The following is a 25,500-nucleotide window of genomic DNA, read 5'->3' on the forward strand; positions in this document are numbered from 1 at the left end:
CTGCTTAAAGGACCCATTGAACACAGGAAACTGTAAGTTCTAACAAGGATTCATTTGTCACGAATGCATTGAAAAGGCAGAAAGGCCAGAACGAGGGAGAGTCATCTTACTTCCTCATTTTGGGTGACCCCTCCCCAAAATAGACCCCCGACTCATTTTAAGAAACAAAGTACGCATGCTTAATAGCCTTTTTTGCCAATTAGCATACAGAGCGAGGAATGGGAGGTGACAGGGGTATGAATATGTAATTGTATTTTGGATATTCAACACTTTTGTAAATAAAAGGCTTTGTAATTACCTGTGAATTTCGCAGTGCGAATTAGGGAACTATCCCCCGTACTGCCCGGCCGTAATAAACATACACTTTCTAACTTTAAACTGTTAGGGAGTTTTTGTCCGTCACAGTTGGGTATCGATACTAGATCAATAGCCATATTTCTTTAATAAGTCACTTATCCAAAGTGCCAGGAGGAATTCTGACTCCTTTATTTCACTTGTTCGTTCACCCAGCCAACGCATGAGCTCTTTCACCACTTAACTGTCCCCACGCACACCCATAATGGGACTCGTTACATGTACCCATAAGGCACGTTTTCACATTTATTAAAGAAATAAACACCTAGGAACACCAGGCAATGACTTTTGCTAATTTATTGTGTTGGCAGCGCTTCCTCCAGGCAAGGGCAGAGCAGCAGGCTTAGAGCTGGACGAGTGCAGACAACCCTGTGAAATATGGAAATCCCAGAATCATGGAATCGCTGAGGTTAGAAAAGATCTCCGAACTCATCGAGTGCAACCCGTGACCGATCCCACCTCGTCACCCGGTCCAGAGCACTGAGTGCCACGTCCAGTTGTTCCTTGGACACCTCCAGGGACGGGGACTCCAAACCTCCCTGAGCAGTCCGTTCCAGGTCTGGGATCGTTGCTCGCATATCCTCAGCTCTTTGTTAGGTTAGTCTGACACAGTTTGGGATCTTGCTTTGTGAAGAGCAGAAGTCCTGTTCCACGGATGCCGTCTTCTCGGGCAGCACTGCAGTTCCACGGATGCTGTCCAGCCGGCAGCCCTGCCATCCCAGGGACGCTGTCCTTCCCCAGCGGCGCTTCACCCGTCTCCAGCGGCTCAGGCAGCGCCCACCGAAGCCGCCGGAGGAGCCACCCGGAGCCCGCTGCCAGGGCCGGGGGCCGCCCGGCTGCGGCTGCCGGCGCTCAGGCCGCTTCCAGCTTCTCCTGCGCGGCGGCGAGGCGGCGCTGGAGGTACCGCTGCCGCCAGCGCAGGAAGCGGCGGCGCGCCCGGCCCGCCTGCCAGCCCACCACCGCGCCGGCGGCGAAGGCGGCCAGCAGCGCCCAGCGCACGACCCGCGGCCGCAGCGCCTCCAGCACCATCCCGGCCCCGCTCCCGAGCCGGCACCGCCTCCCGCTTCCGCCGCCGCGGGGGCGGGACCGGCCCCGTTAAAGGCCGTGGGGCCGGAGCGGCGCCGCGTCCGCCCGCGCCATGGCCGAGGCGGCTGCGCAGGTAGCGCGATCGCCGGGCGCCCTCGCCCCCTTCTCCCTCCCCTCAACAATCCCGCAGAATTTCCCCGAAGCTCCTCGCACACTGTCTTGTGTTTTCCCCAGGATCTCCTGCTGGCAGCAGCGTTTGTCTCCGATGCGCAGTACAACAGGAATATTCCTTTTAAGACCTCCCCGGAGGCCGTCAGGTAAGGGGGGATGCGCCGCCCGCCCCAACCACACCTGTGGAGGGCCGGCCACGTCCGTGGTCACACAGCAACAGGCAGAAAAACCTGGGTGCTAAGGGTGAATGGGTGGGGTGCCAAGAACTGGAGTTAAGCTGAAATGCTTAAAAGGGGGCTCAGTGGATCTGTATGAGGATGGGAAACGACATTAAAAAGTTGTGGTGTGCTGGAGGGGAGAAAATAAAACTAACGTAAATTCTTCCAAGAAGAGTTCCCACTCTGCGGGATTGAAGAGTTTGGGAGGCTGGGTCAGCCCTCAGCTGTGTGGAAGGTGCTGGAGTGGCAGAACCAGGTGGCTGCACAGTTAAATATCTTCTTGTTTACTATAATAAATGTGTAATAAATGTTCTGTTATTTAACCCTGCTCTGAAGGGTGGTATAGTATCCATCCACTCTGAGACTAATTTGGAAACAAATAGTCAAATTCCTTGCTGGCAAAAATGTTTGTTTGGGATAGTAAGTGCTGTTCTTCCAGGACTCATTTGGTGATGCCCTGGGGATGTGCCTTGTAGCCTTTATTTATGGTGCCTGTGCCTTCTTCCTTCAGGCTTTATCGCCTCTATAACCACTGGATGATGCGAACAGCCACCTACTTCTTCATCTTCCTCAACCTATCCCTTGCCCTGTTTGAGGAACCCGCTGTGTATCCGCTCCCCTTCCTGGTGAGTTTGTGGTGTAGGAGCAGCAGATGCAGCTGCTGCAGCCAGCAAGGGCTGCTTGTTTCAAAGTGATTGTCAGAGGTGCCAAGAGACAGTGGATGGTGATGTTTTTGTGGATATCTTTGGTCCTCTGCTCTGCTGAGATCCCACCTGGAGTCCTGCATCCAGCTCTGGGTCCTCAGCACAGGAAGGACATGGAAAGTTGGAATGAGTCCAGAGGAGGCCACCAAGTTGGTCAGAGGGATGGAGCAGCTCTGCTGTGAGTAAAAACTGAGAGAATTTGGCTTGTTTAGCCTGGAGAAGCTTCAGAGTGACCTAACTGGCTCTCCCAGTACTTGAAATGACCAACAAGAAAGATGGAGAAAGACTGTTTCCAAGAGCCTGGAGTGCCAGGACAAGGGGGAATGGGTTCCCACCGCCAGAGGGCAGGGTTAGATGGGATATTAGACAGAAATTGTTCCCTTTGAGAGTGGTGAAGCCCTGGCACAGGTTTGCCAGAGAAGCTGTGGCTGCCCCATCTCTGGAAGTGTTCCAGGTCAGGTTGGACGGGGCTTGGAGCAACCTGGGGTAGTGGAAGGTGTCCCTGCCCATGGCAGGTTGTGGAATGGGATCATCTTTAAGGTCCCCTTCAACCCAAATGTTTCTGTGATTTTATAATTCTGTGATCTGTATGAAATGGGGACAAAAAAGGCACAGGAGCTGGCCACGGACTGTAGGAGCCATTGTGGCCACCAGCAATGGCCCATGTGACTGTGGACAAAGTCATGTTGCTGTTCATCAGCTCAGAGACCAATTCCAGCCTTATTTGGGACACAAGTCCCGTCCTCATGTGTGAAGGTAGAAGCCAAGTTTTACTTTAGGCCAGACTTTTCTGCAGCCTTTATTTGTCCTGCACTACTGTGATTGTGACAGATGTACTCCTTGAATCCTAAGCAAACACAGACTTGCTGGCTTTAACCTGCCTGTGGCAGGGAATTCCACAAAAGGAAGCCTGAAAATATTGCTCTGCCTGTTTTTTTATCATGCAAAAAGGAATATTGCTGCTCCTGGTTGTGCTGGCTGAGCCCTGCTCTCTCTGCAGGCCACGTCAGTGCTGGAGGTGTTGTGCCTTCTGGTGTTCTTTGTCCGGCTGACACACTTTGCCAAAGTCACCCTGCACAACGTGTTCTGGAAGGACACCAAGAACATCTGCATCATGGTGGCAATCCTGGTGAGTTGGGCCCAGGGGAGGTGGTTTTCTTTTTCCCCCTCATGCTGTGATCCTAGACCTGGCAGGCGTGAGCCATGGCCAAACCAACCAGCTCTCACAAACCTGTCGTGTGTGCACCTCTCCTGTATCAATGAACGCTGTTCGCTATCTAGACACTTTCCAGCATTACTTCTGGGAGCTTTCCTTCTTTCTCCTATAGTTATCCCTGATAGACCTGGCCGTATATGGGGTCCTCAGGCTGTATGATGTGAGGAGCATCCGATGGTCAAGGATTGTGAGGCCCGTCTTCCTCATCAACTTCACAGAGAGTCGCCAGGTAAGGAAAAGGTCTGGCGGGATGTCCAGGATCCTGTTTTTCTGGACAACCTGCTGCTTTCCAGGCTTTATTAGCAGAAAGGTTTTATGGCAGAATTTAGGGTCCTGTGAGAGAAGGTTTGTTTCAGAAGTAGCCTGAAGCAATAATTTGAAGTGGGAAGAAGGGTGGATTCACACAGTACACAGAAAAAACCTGTGTTCCTCCCTGAGTCAGGGACCAGGTTACTGATTTCTGGAAGTCTCCTGAGTAAACAACTGTCATGGAGTTCTCAAACCTGTAGTCCAGATTTGAACTCTGATTCCTCTCAACACGGAGAGATCTTTGTCCTGCTGCCCAAGACTGGTCTGGCCCTGACTTACAAATGAATAAGCTGTCATGTGGAGGCCTGGGGGGAGGGAGCAGCTCAACATTTGGGCTCAGAGCATGTGTTTTGTGGCCTGAAATGATGGATTTCTGTCCCTGACTGGTTCCCTGCAGCAGAGTATCTCAGCAGTGCCTCTGTCCCTTGGCTCCTGAGTTCACTGTGATGCGTAGCTGGGGCATTTCCTTCTAGGATCCCCCTGCCAGAGACGAAGGAGGAAAGGCCTGGGACTCTTGCACCCCAGTTTAGGGTTTTGATCCAGATGGGATGGTGAGGGGAAAAAGGGGTGCCACGTTGCCTCTGAGCACTTCCCTTGTCCCTGGCAGATCCGGAGGGCCTTCCGCAGCATCCGCAACACGCTGCCGGAGATCACCTACGTCTTCCTGCTCTTCATGTTCAGCCTCCTCATGTTCTCCCTCATGGCCTTGAAGCTGTTTGGAGAGAGGTGTGGATATTTCTTTTGCTCCTGGGATACTTTGGGCAGACTCCAAACAATTCCTAAGGACTGCAAGCACTGCTGATAGGTGCAGCTCCTGTTGCAGGACATGTGGTGCCAGTGTTTAACTCCAGGCTGTCCTCTTCCTCCTAGGAATCTCCAGACAGCAGAAGGCTTGCCCTACTTCAAAAACTACCTGGACATTGTGTTTGACCTCTATGTGCTGGTGACGACGGCAAACAGCCCAGATGTCATGTATGGATGACACGTGTAGATCCTCAAATCTTTCTCTCGTAGTGTTTTGAGAGCTCTCTGTGCAGCCTCTAATTTGCATGGCAGAGTTAAAATTCTGTGCAGGGCTTTCCATCCCTATCTCTTCTGGCTTCCCACTGTAGTTTGTGCTGGGAAGGTACTGTCAAGAGTAGGGCAGGGAGGAATGGCTTGGTCATCTATGTGCTGCAAATATCTTGAGCACAACTGGGATGGTACAGGGACCCTGGGAATTTAAACTGGGAAATAAAATGCTGCTCATCCAAGAGTAAGTGCAAAAGTGGGTCTGAGGCAAAAAAATAGCATATGACTGAGGCGTTGCCTCATGTCTGCTCTTAAATTTGGCCACACTGGCGGAGATTTCATCTCTGTGCTGTCTTCTGCACCCCTTCAGTCAGGGCCTGACAAACCAGGATGAAAACCCAGCAGAAGAAAGGTGTTCTCTAGCTGAACTGATGCAGTTTTTAGATTTTATCTGACAAGTTTGATCTGGCAGTCCAAAATGGCACTTGGAAATCCATGTGGGAGTCTTCTCTTGTGGACTCACTTTCCCTGTTTGTCAGTCTGACAAGCAGCAATCCCCCTCCCCTTCTCTAGGATGCCGGCATTTGACTTCAGCTCCTGGTACGCTCTGTTCTTCATCGCCTTTGTCATCATCAACACTTACATCTTCATGTCTCTCTTCCTGGCCGTGGTCTACAACAACTACAAAAAACACCTGAAGGTAATGCCTGGAGGGGCTTGATGACCAGTGGATTCTTGCTGTTCTCTGAAAGGAACCTCTGGCTTTCCCTTGGAAAGCTTTGAGAAGGGGAAGCAGCTTCTTGCCTTTGGTGCTCTGCAAACAAGCACAGACCCACTTTTCATATCATGGGGCTGTTGGGAGTTACGCTGTTGACATTGAATTAAGTATTCTATGGTGTTTCCAACAGATAAGAAGCACATTCTGCATTAATTTGGTGGCTTAGTCCTAGCTCAGGAATGCTGTCTCCATGCTGGGAACCGTTTTTGCACAGCATCTTAGCATGTGCTCTTAGAGGACTGGAACTGGAAATGGGAGGTCTGAGTAAATCAGAATTTTTCTTCTACCTGAGCTGGGTAGGGGCAGTTGGGGACTTGTGATCAAAGGGGGAGAGCTGGGAATTCCTGGGCGCTCCCATGAGGGGCTTGGATCTTTCTCGGGAAGCAGAGTGCTGGATGTCCCTCTGCTCAGTCATGTGCAGAAGAGGATCCCCACCCCTGCTCTCAGCAGGATTCAGTTGTGGATGGGAAGCATGTGTGGACACATCCTCTTTCCTTCTGTGGCCATGCAGATCCCATGATCTTTGTCACCTCCTTCCTGTCTGACGCTACCCTTTCTCTTTCCTTCCGGTTTTTCAGTGTTGTCCCAGCATCCAGCAGTCTGTTGATCCTTCCAGAGCTCTGTCTGGAGAACCCACAGCTGCCTGTTAAACGCTATTTCTCACCCCCCCACACACTACCTGTGCTGTGCTTTGTGTCCATGTCATTCCCCTGGGTGTCTTCTTGCATCTCAGTGCTGTGAAAACGAGTTTATTTGTTAAAGAAAAGGGGAAGGGCACCCGGAGCTGCCTGACTCCTGACGCACTCTCTAGAACGAGATCCGTAAACTCGCCTACATGAAGCGCCGCAAGATGATCGAGGCCTTCAACCTCCTGAAGGAAGAGGAGGGAGAGCAGTTTGTGGTTCGGGAAGCCCGGTGGAAGCAGCTGGTCAAGCTGGTGGCTCCTGACACCAGCAGTTCCCACCGGGAGCTGCTGCTCCGCATCTCGGATGATGAGCAGAAAGGGTTTGTAGGTGAGCACTGGGGATTGGGGAGGAGCCAGGGGCCAGGAGCCTGATCCTTCCAGGAGTTTGGCATTGGGAGTTTGGATCTGTAATGGCCCCAGAGGGACTGAGGATCACAGAGTCACTGAAGTTGGAAAAAATCTCCAAGATAGGGTCCAACCCACACTTGCTCCCCGCCTGGTCACCCAGCCCAAAGCACTGAGTGCCACGTCCAGTCATTCCTTGAGCACCTCCAGGAATGGGGGCTCCAGGCCCCTCTTCCTGTTTCCCTCCAGATTCCTGGAGTCCTGATAGGTTGTTCTTGCTGCCTGTGCTATAGCCCATGTCCCACACACTGTGAGTGGCCCTTCACAGCCATTTGACATCAGGCCAAGCTCTCCATGGCATGTGGGACCTCCTGTTCTTAGCAGAGGATGTGGAAAGCCTCCCTTGTTACAGATGCAGTGGATCTCCCCACACAGGCCTCTGGAGCGGGAGTATCAGGAGAGACTGGTCAGTCTCCTCATTCGGAATTGTTCTGTGGGGGTTGTTGGCCCGTGGCTTGAGCCAATTCCCCAGGAACGGGGCGGAGAAGCTGCTTGAATTCCGAGTTCAGCCTGTTGTGGTGGATACCGCTCTGGGATTGGCTTTGCTGGGAGCAGATACCAAGTCCAGATCGCTGCCGCCCGTGTGGGCTCGGATGTGCATTTAGCAGACACTGTTTGTTTGCCATGAGATCAGGCTGACACGTGACACTCTGCTGCAGACAAGAAGTCCTTCGTGCAGCTGGCAGACCTGCTCAACATCCAGGTGGTGACGCTGCGGATCCGCAGGCACCCTCTGGCGCGCTGGGCGCCGCGCCTGTACGGATCTGCGCCCAGCCGGCTCCTGCGCAGCGTCGTGAGGCACAGGTCAGTTCTGGCGGGGCCGGGGGCTCCGGGGCGTGCTGCTGGGTGCGACAGACTGCGGCCAGGCCACCCTCGGGGGCTGCGCCCGTGCTCCTGGCCTGCCTTGGTCAGTGTGGGCTGCCCGAGCTGGGCTTTGTCCTTGCCATGCAGGACCAAAGTGCTGCACTTAAATCTGCCCCTGCCTCAGCAGTCGCTGCTGCGGAGCTGTGTCCTGCTGCCTCATCAGCTCTGCGAGGTCTGGAGTTCTCCAGAGCTCTCTTTCACCTCCGAGCCTTCCCAGAATCCCAAAGTAGCTGAGGTTGCAAGGAGCATCTAGGGATGGGCCAGAGGAGCTCCCCCTGCTCCAAGCAAGGTCAGCCAGAGTAGGGTCCTCAGAGCTATCCTAGCTGGGTCTTGAGTATCCCCAAAGGATGGAGGCTCCATCACCTCCCGGTGCTTGATCACCCCCAGTTAAAAAATAAAAAACAAGCAACTTCTTCGTTTGAGTGTAAGTTCCTGTATTTCAACTTGTACCCCTTGCCTCTTGTGCTTCCACTGGATATCACTGAGAAGAGTCTGGCTCCGTCTTCCCTGCACCTTCCCGTCAGGTATTTATGCACACGAGCTGCTCCTGCCCCTTCTTCCTGTCAGGCTGGACTACCCCAGCTCTCCCAACACATCACATTCCACTGTCCTGTCCTTCTGTCAGTGTTGTGACCCTTTAATGCACTGGCCTCTCTTGTACTGGGGAGCCCAGCTGCCCCTGGTTCCTCCCTCAGCACCTCCCAAGTGTGGCCTCAGCAGCACTGAGTAGGTAGGGAAAAATCGCTTCCCTGGACCTGTTAACCAAATTCTATGTTGGACTTCAAGAGCAAAACTAAATTCTTCAGTGACTCCCCCAGACTCTCAGGTTTGGGGAGAACTGATGGGTAAAGAATTTTTGAGAGAGGAGGCAAAGAGCTTCTGAAATAACTGTGTGGCTTTGACCTTGGGAGCTGTAGACTGATCTCTCTTGGTTCTTGCAGGGCTTTTGTTTGGACTTACGATGCCATCATCCTGATAAATGCCATCTTCATTGCTCTGGATGAGGAAAGCCCCTACATTTCCTATGCGGAGTGGGTGTTCCTTGCTCTGTACATCATCGAGGTTCTCCTGAAGGTCTACACTTACGAACCCAGGGAGTTCTTCGGCAAAACCCAGTTCTGGAACTGGTAAGTGGGCTGGAAGTTTGTGTGGAGTGTGGTGAGTGTTGTACTCAGCTCCCCGAGGACTGAAGTGCTCTGAACTCCTGTGCCAGGGTGTGTTTAAGATGAACCAGAGGATGTTGTGACAAAGCTCTCCCATGTGCCCATAGTCTGAGCTGACCCGGGGCTGCCTGGCCCTGATGTGAGGAGCAGGGGTTACTCCTTGTTTAAACCCCACTCCTGTCCCCCAAAATCTAACAGCAGTGCCTTCCCTCGTGCCAGGTTTGATACTCTCATCATCTTTGCTGCCCTGACTGCAACGATTCTCAATGCCACCCTCAAGTCCAGTAAGTGTAGCTTGAGCAGCCTGCATGCCTTGGGAATCTTGGTGTCCTCCCCAACCTTCTGCTGCCAGCACCTCAGACTTGAGAGGCTTTGTGACCAGACAAGGAATTTCTGGAGGGTTTCTAAGAACTAACCCAGTCTTCCTCTTTTTTCTTTTTTTTCTTTTTTTTTTAGCTCCCTGTTATAGTGTTTAACAAGGACACAGTAATAACAAATGAAAGAATTTTATCTAAACACTTCCCAGCTTTATTTTCATAATAAAAATGTCTTTGTTCTTTTTTCAGCCCTGAAGTACAACAGCCAGCAGATCCTGGACATTGTGTTCATCCTAAGAGTCCTCAGGCTGATCCGGATTGTTGACAGCATTCAGAGGTGAGGAAGAAAGTGGGGTGGGAGATGGTTTTGGGGGAGGGGTTGGTCTGTGTCAGAGGCCCACCACTGACCGTGGCCACCCCCCGAAGTGTCCCAAGGCCTTCTCCCAGCCTGCCTGGGATGAGCCCAGTGGCTGCAGCCTCTCTGCAGGCTTTTGCTGGGGATGTGACAATAACCAGTGTGGGCTCTCTGTAGGTTCCAAGTCATCATGAACACCCTGATAAACATCGTCCCGACCATGCTGACTTTTGGTGGGCTCACTCTGGTAAGAAATCCTGGTGTCTTGGCTCAAAGCTCTCCAGTTTCACAGAAATGTCTCAAATCTCACACTTGTGCTGTTTCCAAGGGGATAAATGCAATTCCCTCGATGGCAGGCCCTTGGAGCTGTAAGTGTCCGTTTGAATCGTGGCCATTGCGCAAGCAAAGGGTGCAGAGGGACTGCATTCCTGCTTTTTCGTGGATCAGGGCATCCTTCTTTGGTCCATGGGGTGTTCTGGCAGCCTGGGCTTTGCATCATAAGGAATCAAATCATGGTTCGGGCAAGAGGCTGAATGAGAAACCTGGATTTCAAATGATTTCCTAAAATGAGCTTCTGTTATGATTTGGGAATATTTCCTATCCATGTGTTTGTCGTTCTGGGCTAATTATTCCTGCTTGGTGAATGCTGTTGGGTGGCTTGGGGGTCTTGGAGTCTGTGCTGCCCTCCAGCCGCTTGCTGTGCCTGTGGAAATTGGAAAACCTGCTGGGATGCTAAGCTTGCCCTGCGGCTTGCAGCTTGCTGGAGAAGCAGGTGATGGGGTTTCTCTTCCCAGGTTGTGTATTGTGTGTTTGCTATCATTGGCATGGAGTTATTCCATGGGAAAATCCAATACTTCCCGGCCAACTCAAATGCTCCTCATGCCCTGGAATGTGGGAATCCAGCTCTCAAGGATTCCCTGTTTGCCCGTGGGAAGTACTGCAAGAACAACTTCAACAACTTTGCCTCATCTTTCATCGTCCTCATGGAGCTCACCGTGGTCAACCAGTGGCACGATATCCTTTGTGGTGCCCATTCCCTGCTGGATCCTTGGGAATTGGGCTTGATGGTCCTTGTGGGAAATTGGGTTGTTCTCAGTTCCGCACTCCTCCCCTGGCACTGCACATGTGCATCCCCTGGCACAGGCAGCAGAGATGGTCCCTCAGAGGGTTTTGCTGGGTTCCTGGTTCCGCCCTCAGCTCTTCCTTCCCTCTTTTCCCTTAACTCCCACTCTACTCTTTGCCAATGGATTTGCCAACGTGACAGTTCAGCCTGCCAAGCTCTACTTCATCGCCTTCCACATTGTGATGGTGATAATCATTGTCAAGTAAGTTTTTTGGGATGATTTCCTCTGCTTTAGATGGAAAAGGGGATCTGCCCCTGCCAGGGAACTGCTAGTGGGCCTGGTGTCACCTGTGGGAGACAGGTGGGCTGTGTTTAGAGAGATCTGCTGTATTCTTGTCCCCACTGGGTGCTGCTCTGACCTGGAGGGGTTGGAGCGCTGGGAGATGAGCCCGGGAATACTGAGACAGTCAATGCCAGTGAGGAAATGATGCCTCACTTCTGCTCATCGTTTCTTTCAGTATCTTTGTGTCATTCATCTTGGAAGCTTTCTTTGTGGAGTACTCCCTGGAGAAGAGCGAAGTGGAAACTGCCATCGAGCGGAAAATCCAGGAGCTGGGAATGGGAGTTCAAGAGTAAGCCCCCCAAATGTAACCGTGCTGGGTGTGGCCAGTTTGGCACCGCTGATGAAGGAAAAACCACCCTCTGTGGTGTCGAGGTGTGAGCTGACATTCCCCTTCCTTTTCACAAAGTTCTGGCTCATATTCCTGAAAAATGGAGATTCCTCTTGCCTCTCATGAAGTTCTGGCTCCTCTGCTGGTTTAGATGCCAGTAGAAAGCCACTGGTACTGGCTTTGCTGCCTCCCATGGCCCTTCCAGTTGGGAATTCCAGCCCAGAGGACAGGAAGGATGCTGGAAGATAACACTGTGGCTGGTGCTTGTCCTGCCCTACTGAGAACCCACCACTGCTGGGCTCCCAGGGTAGGATGTGCCCCCTTCCCAGGGTAATTCCTGGCCCTTGCTGTGCAGGGATGAGCTCCAGCGTGAACAGCTGCTTGACAACATGGAGAGTGCAGAGCACGAGCTTGAGGGGGAAGGTGGAACGAAGCCACAGAGCAAAGGGCTGGTGTTCAAAATTGCTTCCAAACGTAAGTGTGACCCTCCAGGGTGTCCAAGTCCAAGGTGCCCAGCTGGGGAAGGCATGCAAGGCATCCTCCCTGGGGAAACTCCCAAGCCCTGCTGCTCCCTTGGGGCTATAAAAGGGATACCTGCCCACCTAGAAGCTTTGGGATAACTGTGGACATTTGATATTTGCTGTTTGTTTTTACTTCTGTAACATCTTCTCTCTCACCTCAGCCCTTCTGTCCTTCTTCTCTTCTTGAACCTCCCTCTGGAGACAGTGGCCCGGTGGCTGAGGTCCTGCTGTGCCAAGACACCTGTTTTCCTTTCTCCTTGCTCTGTGGGCTTAGCATTCCTGCTGCCTTGGATCACGGGCTGACCGTGTCCTCCTTTCCTCCGGCTCGGCGACTGTTACCCTCCTTTTGGCTTTCTTGCTGTACGTCAGGTTCCCGTTGTGTGGGAATAGAAGGGCTTCAAATCCCAAGTAACGGCCTTATCTTCCAGAAGGGCTCAGAGTAGTTAAAGCAGGTGGGGTGGAACAGCAGGGAGTGTAATTTGGGGCATTGTCTTACCTGTTTTAAAACATGGGCCTTTAAGGTATCCAGAGGAGCACATCTGGTGCTTATAGGTCATTTTTTTGTCCCCCCAGGATACAGGACAGTGGATGCTCTGCTCCAGCGCATGTTCGAGGCAGAGATACCCTTGGAGGATGAAGGTCCTTCCTTTGAAGAGATCCTAAACTTGTCCCCCACTTCGGCTGTTCCCAGGAGCCTGAGTTCTGAGAGTGCAGCATGAGGGGGGATCAGGGACTGGAGCTGATTCCCAGCTGTCCAGGTGCTCCCTGGCTGATCCCATGCGTGGGGCCCAGCTTTCACGGTGGGAGCAAACAGCTGTGTCCTGTAAAGGAGCTTTATCTCATGTAAAGTCTCGTATAAATGTCCGGAATGCAGGGGGATGTCAGAGTATCCGGCTGCTCCCGGAGAGCGACGGTGCCATGGGCAGTATGTAATGGAATAACTACTTGTAACTGGAATTGTATCGCAGCACTTTTATATGCAGCTCTGGACCTGTGTACGCTGAATAAAGCGGTTCTTTAGCACAATAAATCCCGCAGTTTGGAAAAACCTCCGAGTTAATGATGGGAGAGGGTCGCGGCTGCTCCGTGCTAACGTGCAGGGCACGGAGGTGGGAAATGAGGAGGGGTGGGCAGGAGTCGGGGCTGCTCCTCGCTCTCAGGGCGCCGCGTGCGCTGCCCAGGCTTTCCCATGGCCTTCCCAGTTCCGTTCCTGGCCGTCCTTTTTCCTTGGGGATGGACCCAGGGCGCCGTCCAGCGGCTGCGAGGGGAACTGCACCCGCGGGGAGGGGGCGGGGGTTCCTGGGTCATTCATGGGGCCAACGGCCAATGGGGAGGCGGTGCTGGGCCGAGGGCGGGCCAATGGGGAGGCGGCGCTGGGCCGAGGGCGGGCCAATGGGGAGGTGGCGCTGGGCCGAGGGCGGGCCAATGGGGAGGCGGCGCTGGGCCGAGGGCGGGCCAATGGGGAGGCGGCGCTGGGCCGAGGGCTGGCCAATGGGGAGGCGGTGCGGGGCCGAGGGCTGGCCAATGGGGAGGCGGTGCGGGGCCGAGGGCTGGCCAATGGGGAGGCGGTGCGGGGCCGCGCGCGGCCAGTTTGAATCAGCGGGAGCGGTTGGGAAGGGCGGGCATGGACGGGCCCGGGCGGTGAGCGGGATGGGGAACGGGAACGGGAGCGGGATGGGGAGCAACCCCCGGAGCTGTGAGGGTGCCGTGGCCACGCGGCGCCGCGGGGGTGGCACAGCCTCCGCCCGCCCCGGGCGCTTCCTACCCTCTATGATCCCGGCCTTTTCCCTGCAGGAATTACGAGGCTCAGATCCGGAATTACCGAGGGCCCGACCCTCTGGAACCGTGGGACAGGTGAGCCACACCCGGCTCGGGGTGCCCCATCCCTGCCCGGGAGCTGCTTCTTCCCTGGATCGGAGCTGACTCTGGAACGGTTGCAGGTACCTGCAGTGGGCAGAGGGATGTCTCCCTCCCCAAGAGAAGCAGACCCGCTGGCCCGGGCTCCTGGAGGAGCTGGTGAAGGTGTTCGTGGGCGACAAGAGGTACCATCAGGACCCGCGGTTCGTGAGCTACTGCGTCAAGCTGGTGGGTACCGCTGCGGTTTTCTGGAAATTAAATTATCCTTAGTTATTCACGCGGCAGTTCTGGGACCGCAAAGAGCTTTGGGAGGAGCAGGGGGCCTCAGGAATTCTGATCCTCTGCAGAACAGGGGGACCAGAAGAAAGCAAGAGTGTGTTTTTTAAGCTGTGTAGCTTAGAGAGATTTGCCTTAACTTCTCCTATCCTTAAAAAATGATGCTTTCCTATGGTGATCACTAAGCCATTCTAACGTCTTTTATTTTGCCTGCAACTCCCTTGGCTGATTCTGGAAGTGCTGATGGCTTTGTGCGTTTGTGTCGTGCAGGCAGAGTTCATCTCTTCCCCTTGCCAGTACTTTGAGTACCTGCACGGGCAGGGAATCGGAGCCAAGACCTCGGATTTCTACCTGGCCTGGGCTCAGCTGCTGCTGAAGGAAGGCAACGTGCAGGGAGCAGGAGCTGTGCTCCAGAAAGGGCTCCTCAACCAGGCACAGCCCCGGGACAACCTGCAGCAGCTCCACTGGTAACTCTGGGGCCCCTTTACTCATTTACTCAGGACTCAGAGTGCTCATAATTACTCATAATGAACCATGGGTAGCAGGCTATTTTTTTTCCTGTGTGTTTATTTTTGGGAGGTTTAAACTTAATAATGCTGCTTTGGTATTGAATATTTATTGGGTGTTTGGGGATGTATATTAAAAAAAAATATCCCAGAGTGAAGCAAATCCTTGAGCTGAGTCTTGGGGTTAAGCATTTAATTCTTGAAAGCTAAATGCAAAAAAAACCCCAAAAGTAAAATGTAATGTAAAACACAAAACAAATACCCAATTCTGTTCTTCTGCCTCTTGAAAGGTTTTTTAGTTTTGCAGCTGTGGAGATGTCCATATGCAGTAAAAATCATGCTTTTCAGTGTTACACTTCATGACATGATTGTATACGGAATTCCAGGATTGCTGGGAGGTGGGGAAGGGTGAGGGACAGGGGATTTCATGGTAATAACTGATGGGGTTTTTTGCAATTTAGCTCCCTGCAGAGTTATGATCCTCAGAATCCTCCTGTGCCAGGTGAGGATGAAGAGTCCTGCTTGATCTCTAACTCCATTAAATGAATTTTTTACCTCAATGAGTGAGTTTTGTGACTGAAGAAAACAAATTCCCTGTAGAAACCACTTTTTTTCCCCTCTTTGCATGAAAAATTCTTAAGGGCGGTGTATTTGGAAAAAGTTATTAATTTTCCAGTGTTTCAAGTTAATAAAAACTCACAAAGGAGCAAACAATTTTTACTCATTAATGAGTGGAAAATACTTATATTATGTTTTCTGTCCCAGATGCTGCTGTTGTAAAACCACTTCAGACTTCCCATGCTGCAAATCAAATGGCTCCTCCAAAAGGTGTTTCAAGCCCTAATCCCTGCAAAAATCAGGTAAATTATGAATTATTTGGGAAAGATGTCTCATGTAGAGTTTAGGTTGGTGAGCCTGGCTGAATAAGAGTAGAGTGACTCTCTCTGGTGTATCTCAAAACTGATATTGAGATTATCTTGCTGCTGTTTCCTGCTGCAAACATCACTTCTCCATAGGAATGTCTCTCTGGGAAGCACTGGGACACACTCAGTGGCCTGACACATTCCAAAAATCACAGGAATAATAGCAGTAGATTCTGTGCCAGTTGTGCTGTTTGAATTTAATTTAATTTATTTTTTTGGTGCTTTATTTCCATGCTTTAGGGTCCAGATGCTGCTGATCCTCAGTCCTGTGCTGCTGGAAAAGAAGTGTAAGTGGTTGGGCGGTTCTTTTAAAGTCCCATTGTGGGAAAATTAGCTCTCTCCTGGGATAAATCCCCCCTACCCTGGCCCTTTCCTCCCTTTTCCTCCCAGGAACTACGTGACCTACATCTCCAAGTCCGAGGTTGTGCCGAAGCCGCTGTCGGGTGCCGCGGGGTGGGAGCAGGTCCCGATGTACGACAAGAACCTGCTCTTGTGCAAGGGCTCCGAGCTCTCCTTCGAGGAGCTGAGGGCCAAGAGATACTTCAGGAAATATGAGCTCCTCAGGAGGCAGCAGGCACTGGGTATCCTCCTTTTTCTAGCTTTCCAAATGGCTGTTTCCTGGTTAAGCTCATCCCTTGGGCTCCCCTTTTCAGTGCCACCTTAGTGGTGTCTCTCTTGAGGAGAGAGGAGGCACAGCTAGCCATCAGCACGTCATACAGGCCATATATATTCATTTAAAATCGTTGTTTGATCCTTAGAGGAGGAGAAGAAAGACTCCATGAGGAAAAAGGAGTCAGCAGTCCTGGAACTCCAAGCTCTGCAGCAGAAGCTGGACCAGCTCACCCAGCTCTCCAGAAGCCTGGAGGAAACGAGACTGGAACCCGCAGCTGAGCCAAGCCAGAGGGTGGTGAGTGGGTTCTGGGATGGACAGGAATGCTCTACCTGGGCTTATCCCACAAAATCCAGCCATGCTGTAGAAACCAGGGTTGGTTGTTAACCCAGTCTGGAGGTTGAGGCCGCGATGCCAGTGTGGAAATCTGACACAACTTGCAACACCCAGATTTTAAATGTTTCACCCCAAGGTGTGGCTTTGCTTCTCTACAGTTTAGTTTGAGATGCTGCTAGAAGTTCTCTTGGGTTCTGGGCATGTGGAAATAACAGGAAAAATGGGAATGGCTGTACTTGTAGGTTACAAGTTCCATTACGTTCTGGTCACATGGTGCTGGTAGAGAAAAAGGGGATCACTGCATTTGGGGGGCATTTGGGTGTCACAGAACATTTCTCATCCCTAAAGGTGCCCCCACCTGTGAGGCACAGCACATCTCACGTCCCAGGGAACTGGATGGCACCTGCTCTGGGGCTGGATGTGCCAAAGTGCCAAGCTCTGGTGCCTGAGCAGCCCCAATTCCAGGCACCGCCAGCGACCGCTCCCACCCTGCAGCCAGCAAAGCCCCTCGGCAGCCGCATCCCAGCCACCTCTCCCTGGAAAGCACCAGAGAAGGACCCGGCTGGAGCTCGGGCAGAGCTTGGGGAGCTCCAGAACAATTTGCTGCACCCTCCCTTCAGTGCTGCTCCAGCTCAGGAACGGGCTCATCCCGAGCCGGCTCTGCCTCGGAGCGCAAGAGAACTGTGAGTGTGAACGGGCTCCTCGCCTGCAGTTGTGTCCTCAGGGTCCACACTGAGAATTAGCTAAAAATAAACCTTTCTTCCCCTTCTGGGAAAAAAAACCACAAACCTGCCTGAAACCACTATTTATTAAACTTAGCTCAAACACGGTCGTGTTTAATTCCTTTTATCTTGTGGTTTAATTGCAGTAAAGAGGAAATTTGGTGTGTAATGCCTGGCTGGCCCCAGCATGCCTGGAATAAACCCCAGGATCTGCTCCTGCAGATCCCACTCCAAGGTCTCCAGAGAGAGATAAAAAGTGCTGATATTTCTCTCCTGCACTTCTGCTGTGGGACTCGGCCACAAAATGGGGGGGCAGAGGGAGAAACCCAGGCTGGCAAAGCAAGGGTGGCTCAGTGGAGTTGGCCAAGGTGGGAACAGGTATTCACTCATATTCTGGAATTTCTTGGAGGCAAACTGTGTCCAGGGAGAGCTTTTAATGCATTTTAACATTTTTAAAGGACTTTGCTCCCTCCCAGGTTATTGGCAGCTGTAGGAGAAACTTTCCAGGGTGATCTTTATTAAAGGAGCTATCACTTCATTGAAATAGGGATTTAAATAGGATTTATTTAAATAGCTTTTATTCAAAGGTGATGTTGTGACTCTTTCTTCTGAAGGTCCCCTAACAAGGGATCCACTGGATTAACCCCTGCTGTGGATGCGAAGGAAGGTAAGGAACCTTTGGATGGAGACTGATGCCATTGGTGTGGCTGTTTCCGTCTGGGAATCATTAACTGCATGTGGACACCAGTTCCAACCCTGGCAAAGCTTCTTGACTTCCCAAACTCCATCCCTGCATGCCTCTATCCCTTCCATGGAACATGGATCCAGTCCCTGTTCCTATGTTCTGAGCAGTTCTTTTTGGAGCATGGTTGGGAATCACTGTCCTTGCTGGCTTCCTGCTTCACTTTCTGTGTTGGGATAGAGCATTCCTTGGAATTGCAGATAAATTCCTCGGAAGCCACCCAGCAGTCCCAGGTCCCTCTTGCCCTCCAGGGCAGCCTCCCTTGGGAATCTGCCATGCAAATCTCTGAACAAGCCAAAATCTCTCCCCAAATTCTGCAGTGCTGCTGCTCCTTTTGTTTACTTTGCCTACGAATGTTTTGCTGGAATGCTCATAAACAATCCCAAGCTCCTTCAGGAATGATCTTGCTGTTGTGTTTTCCAGCTTCCAGAGTTGGGAATTCCTCCTTTGCCTGTGGAAATGCTTCCCAGGCCACCCCCAACACCTCGCTAGGAGGAGTGATGGGGACAACGACGCCCTTCAAGGTGCAGCCGTCACCCACGGTCCACACGAAGGAAGCCTTGGGTAAGGTCTGGAATAAAGTTCTCCTTCCCCTGGAGTCCGTGGGCTCTCCCCTGGAAATGCTAGAGGAGCCTTTTCTAGCCAAAGGATCTGTTCAGGGATGGGCACATGCACCATTCAAAGAGGAAAATTACATTAAATCATTAATTGTCTGTTGGGATTATCTGGGTGACCCAAAACTTCTGACCGGAAATTGATATTTTATCAGCATCCCAGCAGCCACATCCCATCAATTCCTGGACAAATCACTGCCAGGCTTCTTTGGGAGTGTGTTGTCTGAGCTGCTTTTCCAGGGAATCCTGTTTGGGAGGTGAAGTCCTAAACCACACTAATTTGGGAGCTCACAGTCAGCTCCGCTTGATACTGAGCTGAATAAAAATGAAAAAAAGAAACCCAAAAAGCCTGCGGCATTCATTAGTCCTACAAATATCTAAGTTTTCAAAAAATCTGAGAAATTAAAGGAGAATTTGCTCTTTTCGGAAATTTGGAATCTCCCCTTGGATAGGGAGTAAACAGGGCCATGACCAAGCGTGTGTTGGCCAGATTGGCTCTTCTGGTGTCTGATCGGTTGTCTGAGGTGTTTAAATGTAAGAGGGAGGAGAAATTGGTTATTGACTGCTGATAAATTTTAACAATATTACTAATTCGCATTTAAGGCTGTTAGAGTTAATTGGCATTTGATTTGGTTACTACACAATGGAAGAATCTCTGAAAAATTATTTTCCTGGGAGTGTTATTCCTTTATTATTTATTCCTTTATTATTTCTTTCTTTCTTAGGTGTTCTCATGGATATGTTCCAAACACCCTTCTTGCCTGAGCCATCTGTCCTGGAAGACAGTGAGGAACAATTTGAAGCCTTTTGCAGAAAAGGTGCTGTGTGCTCTTTTATTTTCCCAGTCCATGGAATTCCATTCTTTATTTCCCACTGACACCTCCCACCAGTATTTGCTGTGAGAGCTGAGCCAGTCTGAAACCTAGGGGCTTTACAAGAGTGAGCAAAGAGAGATTTCACATCTGTGGTTGGGCTGGAAAAATCTTTCCAAGAATTTGTAGGAAAGGTGATTGTAGTGGGAATTCTGCAGGTGCAGCTGGATGGAGCCCTGCTCATCACATGCCTGGAGAGGGGGGAGAATGAGGCTGTGTAAATAATCTTTGTTGTGTGAAGATAACAGGGGTTATCTTTTATTTTCAGAGCCAGGTGGATGTTTGAAAAGTAATACCGTTGTCCCTGTCACTCCTGCATTTGCCATCTTTGAGGATGAGGAGGACAAGGAGAACAGCAGGTAAGGAGGGAAAAAGGAGCAGTTGAACTCAGCTCCTTAAAAATCATGGAAAAAATCGATCCCATTCTATGGGACTTTGCAGTGGCTGTGCCAGGACTGGCTCAGATACAGCTGGTGGCAGCTGCCTGGAGTGGCATGAGAAAAGCAGGAGTTGCTGCTCTGGGATTGCACAACTCCCCTGTTTGGACAGTGCTTGGGAGGTTTAATTCTCTGGAGAATTTGGGGATAACTCTGAGCTGCTGCAGCTTCTCCGAGTTGCTGCAAATGGGGCTCTTAAAATAAAATTTAAAATTCGAGTTAAAACAAACCATCCTTTGTTGTGACCAGTGTGCCTGGGAAAGCTCCTGGGGAAAAGCTGTTCTATAGTTTTTGGATCATTTTTCAGGATCCCACAGCACAAGAACAAACCAGAAGAGCCCAGAACTTTTGTTGGAGACCATCCTGTGACCAACTGTGCAGCAGAAGTGAGTGGTGATCCTGCAGGGATTAGCCGTGGAAGTGGCTTATGCACTTTAGGAGGGCTACCAGAGTGGGTGGATTCACCTCTGCTCTATCCCAATCCCATAATATTCCTAGGAATGATGCCTGGCTGAAGGCTGGATACTTTTTCTCATTTCCTGCCAATGGGATGAGCTTTTTTGATTGTTGGTTGACATAAAACTGATGGAGAATTCCACCTCTCAAATGCGTGGAGCTGGCATCAGTTTGGGGGAAGAAGAGACATTTCATCTTCCAGCAGCCTGCTCACAGCTTCCACAGCCAAGGAGATGGATAAAACTTGGATGAAAGAGATCCCTTCCCATGGGATTGACCTTTCCAGGCTCTCATAGCAATTTCTGGTTGTCTGGCATTTTGCTGTTGCTTTGACTAGTACCAGCATTCAGACCTAGTCTAAAATTATGGAAACACGGGATTTTGTTTGTTTTGGGATAATTTTGATGGTTTAATTTTGAACCTTGATTATTTTTTTTTCTCTTTTTCCTGCCTAGGAAGAAACAGGGACCACGGAATTCCTGAGGGATGATTACACGGTGTGGAATGGCCCCTGCAGCAACAAAGCCCTGGCTCCCAGTCCAGACGACACCAGGGATTTTGCCCGAGCTGCCCAGCTCATGTCCACACCCTTTAATTACCTGGCAGCTCGTTCCCAGCCCCCTTTGGAAGACAGAGGTAAAATAAGGATTATTTGGGGTGGAAAAGATTGAATTTGGTGCCTCATGACTCCATTTTGGCCCAAATCCCACCCAGGTGTGGCTCCCACTGCTGCCACTTCCAAGTCCACATTCCCTGTGGAACAGCAGCTCATCAGCTCTCCAAGGATTTTTAATTGGATTAAGAGGAAGTGGTGAGGGACAAGAGAAGCTTTGTGCGTCCAACTGCTGCTGTGAACCATTCCAAGGGGTTGGGAATATCCAAACATTGGCTGAATCCCATCCGGGAGCACCTTTATGCTGCTCTGCTCCTTTTTAATCTTGGAATCTGCTCCCTGGAGAAATCCAGCTGTTATTTTAACTTGGATATTTGAAATGAGGCTTTGTTGAGCTCTGGTTTTTGTGGCAGCAGCTTTCAGAGCTGCTGGATGAAAATATTCCTGCTTTATTCCAAATATTCCTGCTTTTGGGGAAATAAACATTGATTTGCTCTTGTTCTTGATCTCTTTGTTCAGCCTGTAAGGAAAATTTGCCCCAAATGGATTTGGAGTTCTCTGGAGAACTGCACAGGCAGCCAAAGCCCAAGAATTTAAGGTATGCTGCTCGGATGCCAATTTTCCAAGGTTTTCCACTGTATCAGCCTGGCTTTGTCCAACACTCTGGGGGTAAAGGGACCTGGGTTTGGTGACCATGCCCCAAACATCCTTCCAAGAGTTAAGTTTTCCCCCACTGAAATTAAAAACTAACTGGCCAAAAAAACCACCGTTTTCTTCTCTTGGTGAACTTGAGAATTATTAGGGAATGGGTAAAGTGACTTGACCAAATCTAGTTTTCCTAAGAAAATTCCATTTTATTCACCTCCATGTTGGCCACGGTGGCATTTGACACATTTTTGCTCCCTGAAGGTGCCAAACCACCAAGGCAGAAGGTTAATAATATAATATTATATTATTATAACATTATTATTAATATTTTGCTTAAATCCATAGCCCTGTTCTCGAACATGTCCCAGACCAGAGAGGGCTTCATGGCAATGTCCTGAAACGAGGGACTGGAATCCAGGGAATTGCTGTAGCTGCTTCCCAACAACTGCATGAGCAGACAGCTCAAAGCAGAACTGGACATTCCTCCTCCCTTGGGGTGGAGAGAACTTCCCAGGAGAGGCTGTGTGGAGCTGGGCAGGAGAGGACAGCCTGGAGCGGGAGACCTGCAGGTACACAGCGTTCCCTGGTTTTCTCCCCTGCATTCCAAGGGCAGTGCTTTGTGCACTGGAGGGAGCAATTCCATGATACCTGCGAGGGATGTGAGGAGGGTTAGGGTTGGGTGTGGGTTGTACCTGGATTGCACATTGCCACGGGTACTGCAGAGTGCAGGAATACTTGGGATCCTGGCAGGTTCTGGGCTCACTGAGGCTCAAACACCTTGGGAAACTCTGGATTTCTGGGCAGGTGCAAAAGCTGGAGTATGGAAATCAAGGAATGCTTCACATATCCTTATTCCTCCCGGGGCTTTTGGTTAACTATTTTCTTTAAATTAGTGATGCTCATTCAAGCCCAAACTTGTGTTACCTCCTTGGAATGACACCTAGGGCTCAAACACTTCCCTTTTTTCCACGAAGTCCTTGTTGAGAACCCTTGGGACAAAGAATTGATTGGCAAATTCTTGTCGGAGCTTCCGAAACCGCTCCACACCTACGCTGACTACTTTGAGTGGAGATCTCCTCTTCCATTCATCAAACTGAAGGCTGAACTCTCACTGGGTAAGAGCTCCTTCGATCTTATCATTGCCAAACATTTCTTGAAACTTTTTCTAGGAAAACTTCTCAGAAGTATGTGGGAATTCAGCTTCCTTGTGTGTGTATCTCCAGATGATCTCAGCCTCAGGTTGGGAATTAGGCCTGGGGTTGGTTTGTTTGTCTTTTGTAGCATGAGCCTTTCGGATGAGGCATTTTTCCCAGTTTCCCTGTAAACTGGGCCACAGCTCTCCGGCTTTGTGCGGAACAGCAGCGGGCCCATGTCAACAAAAGCTTGTAGGACAGGGATTGCAACATCCCTGTGGGACTTAAACATTAGTGTTTACTTTCCAGGGCATGCCCTTTGGAATTTGACTGCTTCCAGGGGGTCAGGCAAAAATAGAAATGCCGGGGTCGAGTGTGTGGCACGTCCAGCACTCCTGCTCTCTCCTATTCCTAGCAGGAAGAGATTTTTAAGGAAAGACTTGATCTAGGATTAAATAATTCACATGGGCTGGGGTTTTTCTCGTTTTCCTCCTGTGGAGAAAAAACGGAGCACCTTTTTCCTCTGTGGAGTTGGCAAGCAGGATTTAATGTTAATCTTTTAAAGGTTCCAGCACATTCCATGTGGACTGCTTGGTTGGAGAAGGAGCTTTTGCCCAAGTCTATCAAGCTTCCATCCTGGATGCCAGTAACCCTCGGAATAATCAGAAAGTGATATTCAAGGTCAGTGGTGTTGGGCCACAGCAGCTCTCCTGGGACTCTGACCCTCCCCCTGGGAGATTCACACACATCCTCGGCCTTTCCACGTCAGATCTGCCTCTGGGACCTTTTAGTGGATCTTTCTGACATTTAGTCCTTCAGGAAAAACTAAAGCCCCTCTTTAACCCCTGAAGTGAAACTGTTTTCAGGACAGAAATGTGATTTATGCTGTCTTTGGAGCATCAGGGGTTCACAAGGAGTGTGTGGAATTGTGGCATGGGATTGAAGTCTTGATTTGAGAGGATTAATCCCGGAGTTTATCAGCTGAGGTTGATTCCTGTGAGGGTGGGGAGGCCCTGGCACAGGTTGCCCAGAGAAGCTGTGGCTGCCCCTGGATCCCTGGAAGTGTCTGAGGCCAGGATGGACGGGGCTTGGAGCAACCTGGGATAGTGGAAAGTGTCCTATGGCAGGCTGTGGAAGATGGAATTGGATGATCTTTCAGTTCTCTCCTGAATCAAACCATTCTGGGATAAGCTCAAGAGGGAAGATGCCTGATCTGCCATTAAAAACCAACAGCAAAACCCAACCTGAGAGGAACTCCAGCTTTTACTGCTCCCAGAATTTCCCAGGATATCCCCTTCTTTCTTCCAGGTCCAGAAGCCTGCCAACCCTTGGGAATTCTACATTGCAACCCAGCTGCTGGAGAGGCTGAGCCCCAGTGTGCGCCACCTCTACATCCACTTCTACTCCGCCCATTTCTTCCCCAATGGCAGCATTTTGGTGGGGGAGCTCCACAACTACGGAACGCTGCTCGTGAGTCCCATCAGCTTCTGCTCTGGAGCATCTCTGCTCTTTCAGAGCGTTTCCTCCACCTGATTTACCTTCTTTGGGAATATGTTGTTCCTTAATCCATGGTGTGTGTCTCTGGCTTCCAGAATGCCATTAACATTTACAAGAAGCTCCCAGAGAAGGTGATGCCCCAAGCCCTTGTCATCTACTTCGCCGTCAAAATCCTTCACATGGTGGAAGAGTTGCACAGCTGCAAAATCATCCACGGGGACATCAAACCCGACAATTTCATCCTGGGAGAAAGGCAAGTGTCTCCTGTTGTCACCAGATGTCACCGTACGGGAGCCTGGAGACGCTGAGGGTGTTGTTTCTTGTCGTGGTTGAAGGTTCCTGGACAACGACACGTGTGACATTGACGGGCTCTGCCACGGGCTGACCCTCATTGACCTGGGCCAGAGCATCGACATGAAGCTCTTCCCCGAGGGAACAGCTTTCACTGCTAGGTGTGAAACGTCTGGATTCCAGTGTGTGGAAATGCTGACCAACAAACCGTGGAACTACCAGGTAAGGGACGGCCTGGAATCTCAGAGCTTCCTGCACGATTGGACTCTACCGGAGCTGTAGCCTCTTGCAGAGCCTCTCCCCATCCACGGGGTGTTTTCAGCTCATTTTTAGTGCTCTGGCTATGTTTTTGACAAAACTGGTGTGGTTTTGATTTAGACAGACTACTTTGGGATTGCAGCCACCGTGTACTGCATGCTCTTCGGCACATACATGCGCCTCAAGGACGACAACGGGGTCTGGAAGCCTGAGGGAACCTTCAGGAGGTGGGTGTCCAAAATATTCCCCAAATCTTTGCCTAGATTTCCTAGAAACCCGCATTTCGTACCACATTGCTCTGAGGTCAGGTTCTGTCACAGCTTTTCTAACTGGGAATGCAGAGTAAAAATCAGTATTTTAACAGCTGAATTTAGTGCTTTTTTTGATGCTTTTTTTGTCCCTTTTTGCAGGCTTGCCAATGCTGAGCTGTGGAAGGAGTTCTTTGAGAGCTTGCTGAATATTCCCAGCTGCCACAACCTGCCTTCCCTCAGAGTTCTGCGCCAGAAGCTCAAGGATTTATTTTGCAGGTCCTATGCGAAGGAAATCAAGTTCCTTCGGAACAGACTCGTCGTGTTGCTCATCGAGCACAAACGCTCACGGAAATAAAGGTTGAGTTTGCACAGTTTCCAAGGACTTGGGGGTTTTATGGATGTGGAATCCTTTTGTAATAACTTGGTTTTAAATAATAAATGGGTTTGGGGCTGACTTCAGCAACGATGCCTTGCATCTTTCTGTGCCTTTTTGGGGGGGGAAATATGCTAAATTGAGTGGTTAATTGGTTTGGGAGGCAATGAGTGTGCTTGGATTGGGCTCTTCCTGTCCTCAGGAATTTCTAAGATGGAGGAAATGGAGGTTTGCAGGTCAGACTTAAGTTGGAC

The 25,500-nt window shown here is 50.7% G+C and overlaps 3 protein-coding genes across 8 annotated transcripts; 2 read left to right on the plus strand and 1 right to left on the minus strand.

Moving 5' to 3' along the window:
• Positions 1–636: 636 nt before the first annotated feature.
• On the minus strand, positions 637–1,397 carry MTLN (mitoregulin). The gene has a single exon (XM_040058653.1). The coding sequence runs from the start codon at positions 1,381–1,383 to the stop codon at positions 1,207–1,209; it is 177 nt and encodes a 58-aa protein (XP_039914587.1). The 5' UTR covers positions 1,384–1,397; the 3' UTR covers positions 637–1,206.
• A 49-nt stretch (positions 1,398–1,446) lies between these two features.
• Positions 1,447–12,879, plus strand: LOC120750238 (uncharacterized). Of its 3 annotated transcripts, XR_005699938.2 has the most exons (20): positions 1,447–1,513; positions 1,615–1,697; positions 2,281–2,395; positions 3,474–3,602; positions 3,802–3,918; positions 4,606–4,724; positions 4,869–4,970; positions 5,583–5,709; positions 6,599–6,800; positions 7,537–7,681; positions 8,683–8,868; positions 9,124–9,188; positions 9,471–9,558; positions 9,754–9,823; positions 10,371–10,590; positions 10,811–10,901; positions 11,158–11,271; positions 11,666–11,784; positions 11,993–12,191; positions 12,405–12,535. XR_005699938.2 is itself a non-coding variant. In XM_040058657.2 (19 exons), the coding sequence occupies exons 1-19, from the start codon at positions 1,493–1,495 to the stop codon at positions 12,548–12,550; spliced, it is 2,259 nt and encodes a 752-aa protein (XP_039914591.1). In that variant the 5' UTR covers positions 1,447–1,492; the 3' UTR covers positions 12,551–12,879. The 3 variants fall into 3 exon arrangements, 2 of the variants coding, with proteins under 2 accessions (XP_039914591.1, XP_039914593.1); XM_040058657.2 differs by lacking the exon at positions 11,993–12,191 and having other exon boundaries at positions 12,405–12,879; XM_040058659.2 differs by lacking the exon at positions 11,993–12,191 and having other exon boundaries at positions 1,490–1,513; positions 1,584–1,697; positions 12,405–12,879.
• Positions 12,880–13,384: 505 nt separating this feature from the next.
• BUB1 (BUB1 mitotic checkpoint serine/threonine kinase) lies at positions 13,385–25,367 on the plus strand. 4 transcript variants are annotated; one of them, XM_040058654.1, is made up of 25 exons: positions 13,385–13,472; positions 13,626–13,685; positions 13,772–13,916; positions 14,235–14,431; positions 14,932–14,972; positions 15,236–15,330; positions 15,634–15,680; positions 15,784–15,974; positions 16,152–16,300; positions 16,688–17,022; positions 17,676–17,728; positions 18,227–18,367; positions 19,143–19,235; positions 19,558–19,648; positions 20,034–20,112; positions 20,638–20,818; positions 21,315–21,393; positions 21,789–22,012; positions 22,418–22,558; positions 23,142–23,257; positions 23,885–24,046; positions 24,169–24,326; positions 24,409–24,586; positions 24,743–24,849; positions 25,033–25,367. In XM_040058654.1, exons 1-25 carry the CDS (start codon positions 13,456–13,458, stop codon positions 25,226–25,228), a joined length of 3,276 nt encoding a protein of 1,091 aa, XP_039914588.1. In that variant the 5' UTR covers positions 13,385–13,455; the 3' UTR covers positions 25,229–25,367. The 4 variants fall into 4 exon arrangements, with proteins under 4 accessions (XP_039914588.1, XP_039914590.1, XP_039914589.1 ...); XM_040058656.1 differs by having other exon boundaries at positions 16,805–17,022; XM_040058655.1 differs by having other exon boundaries at positions 13,400–13,472; positions 16,152–16,297.
• Positions 25,368–25,500: the final 133 nt, after the last annotated feature.

Source organism: Hirundo rustica, chromosome 3 (genome assembly GCF_015227805.2).
Source record: "Hirundo rustica isolate bHirRus1 chromosome 3, bHirRus1.pri.v3, whole genome shotgun sequence".
NCBI lineage: Eukaryota > Metazoa > Chordata > Aves > Passeriformes > Hirundinidae > Hirundo > Hirundo rustica.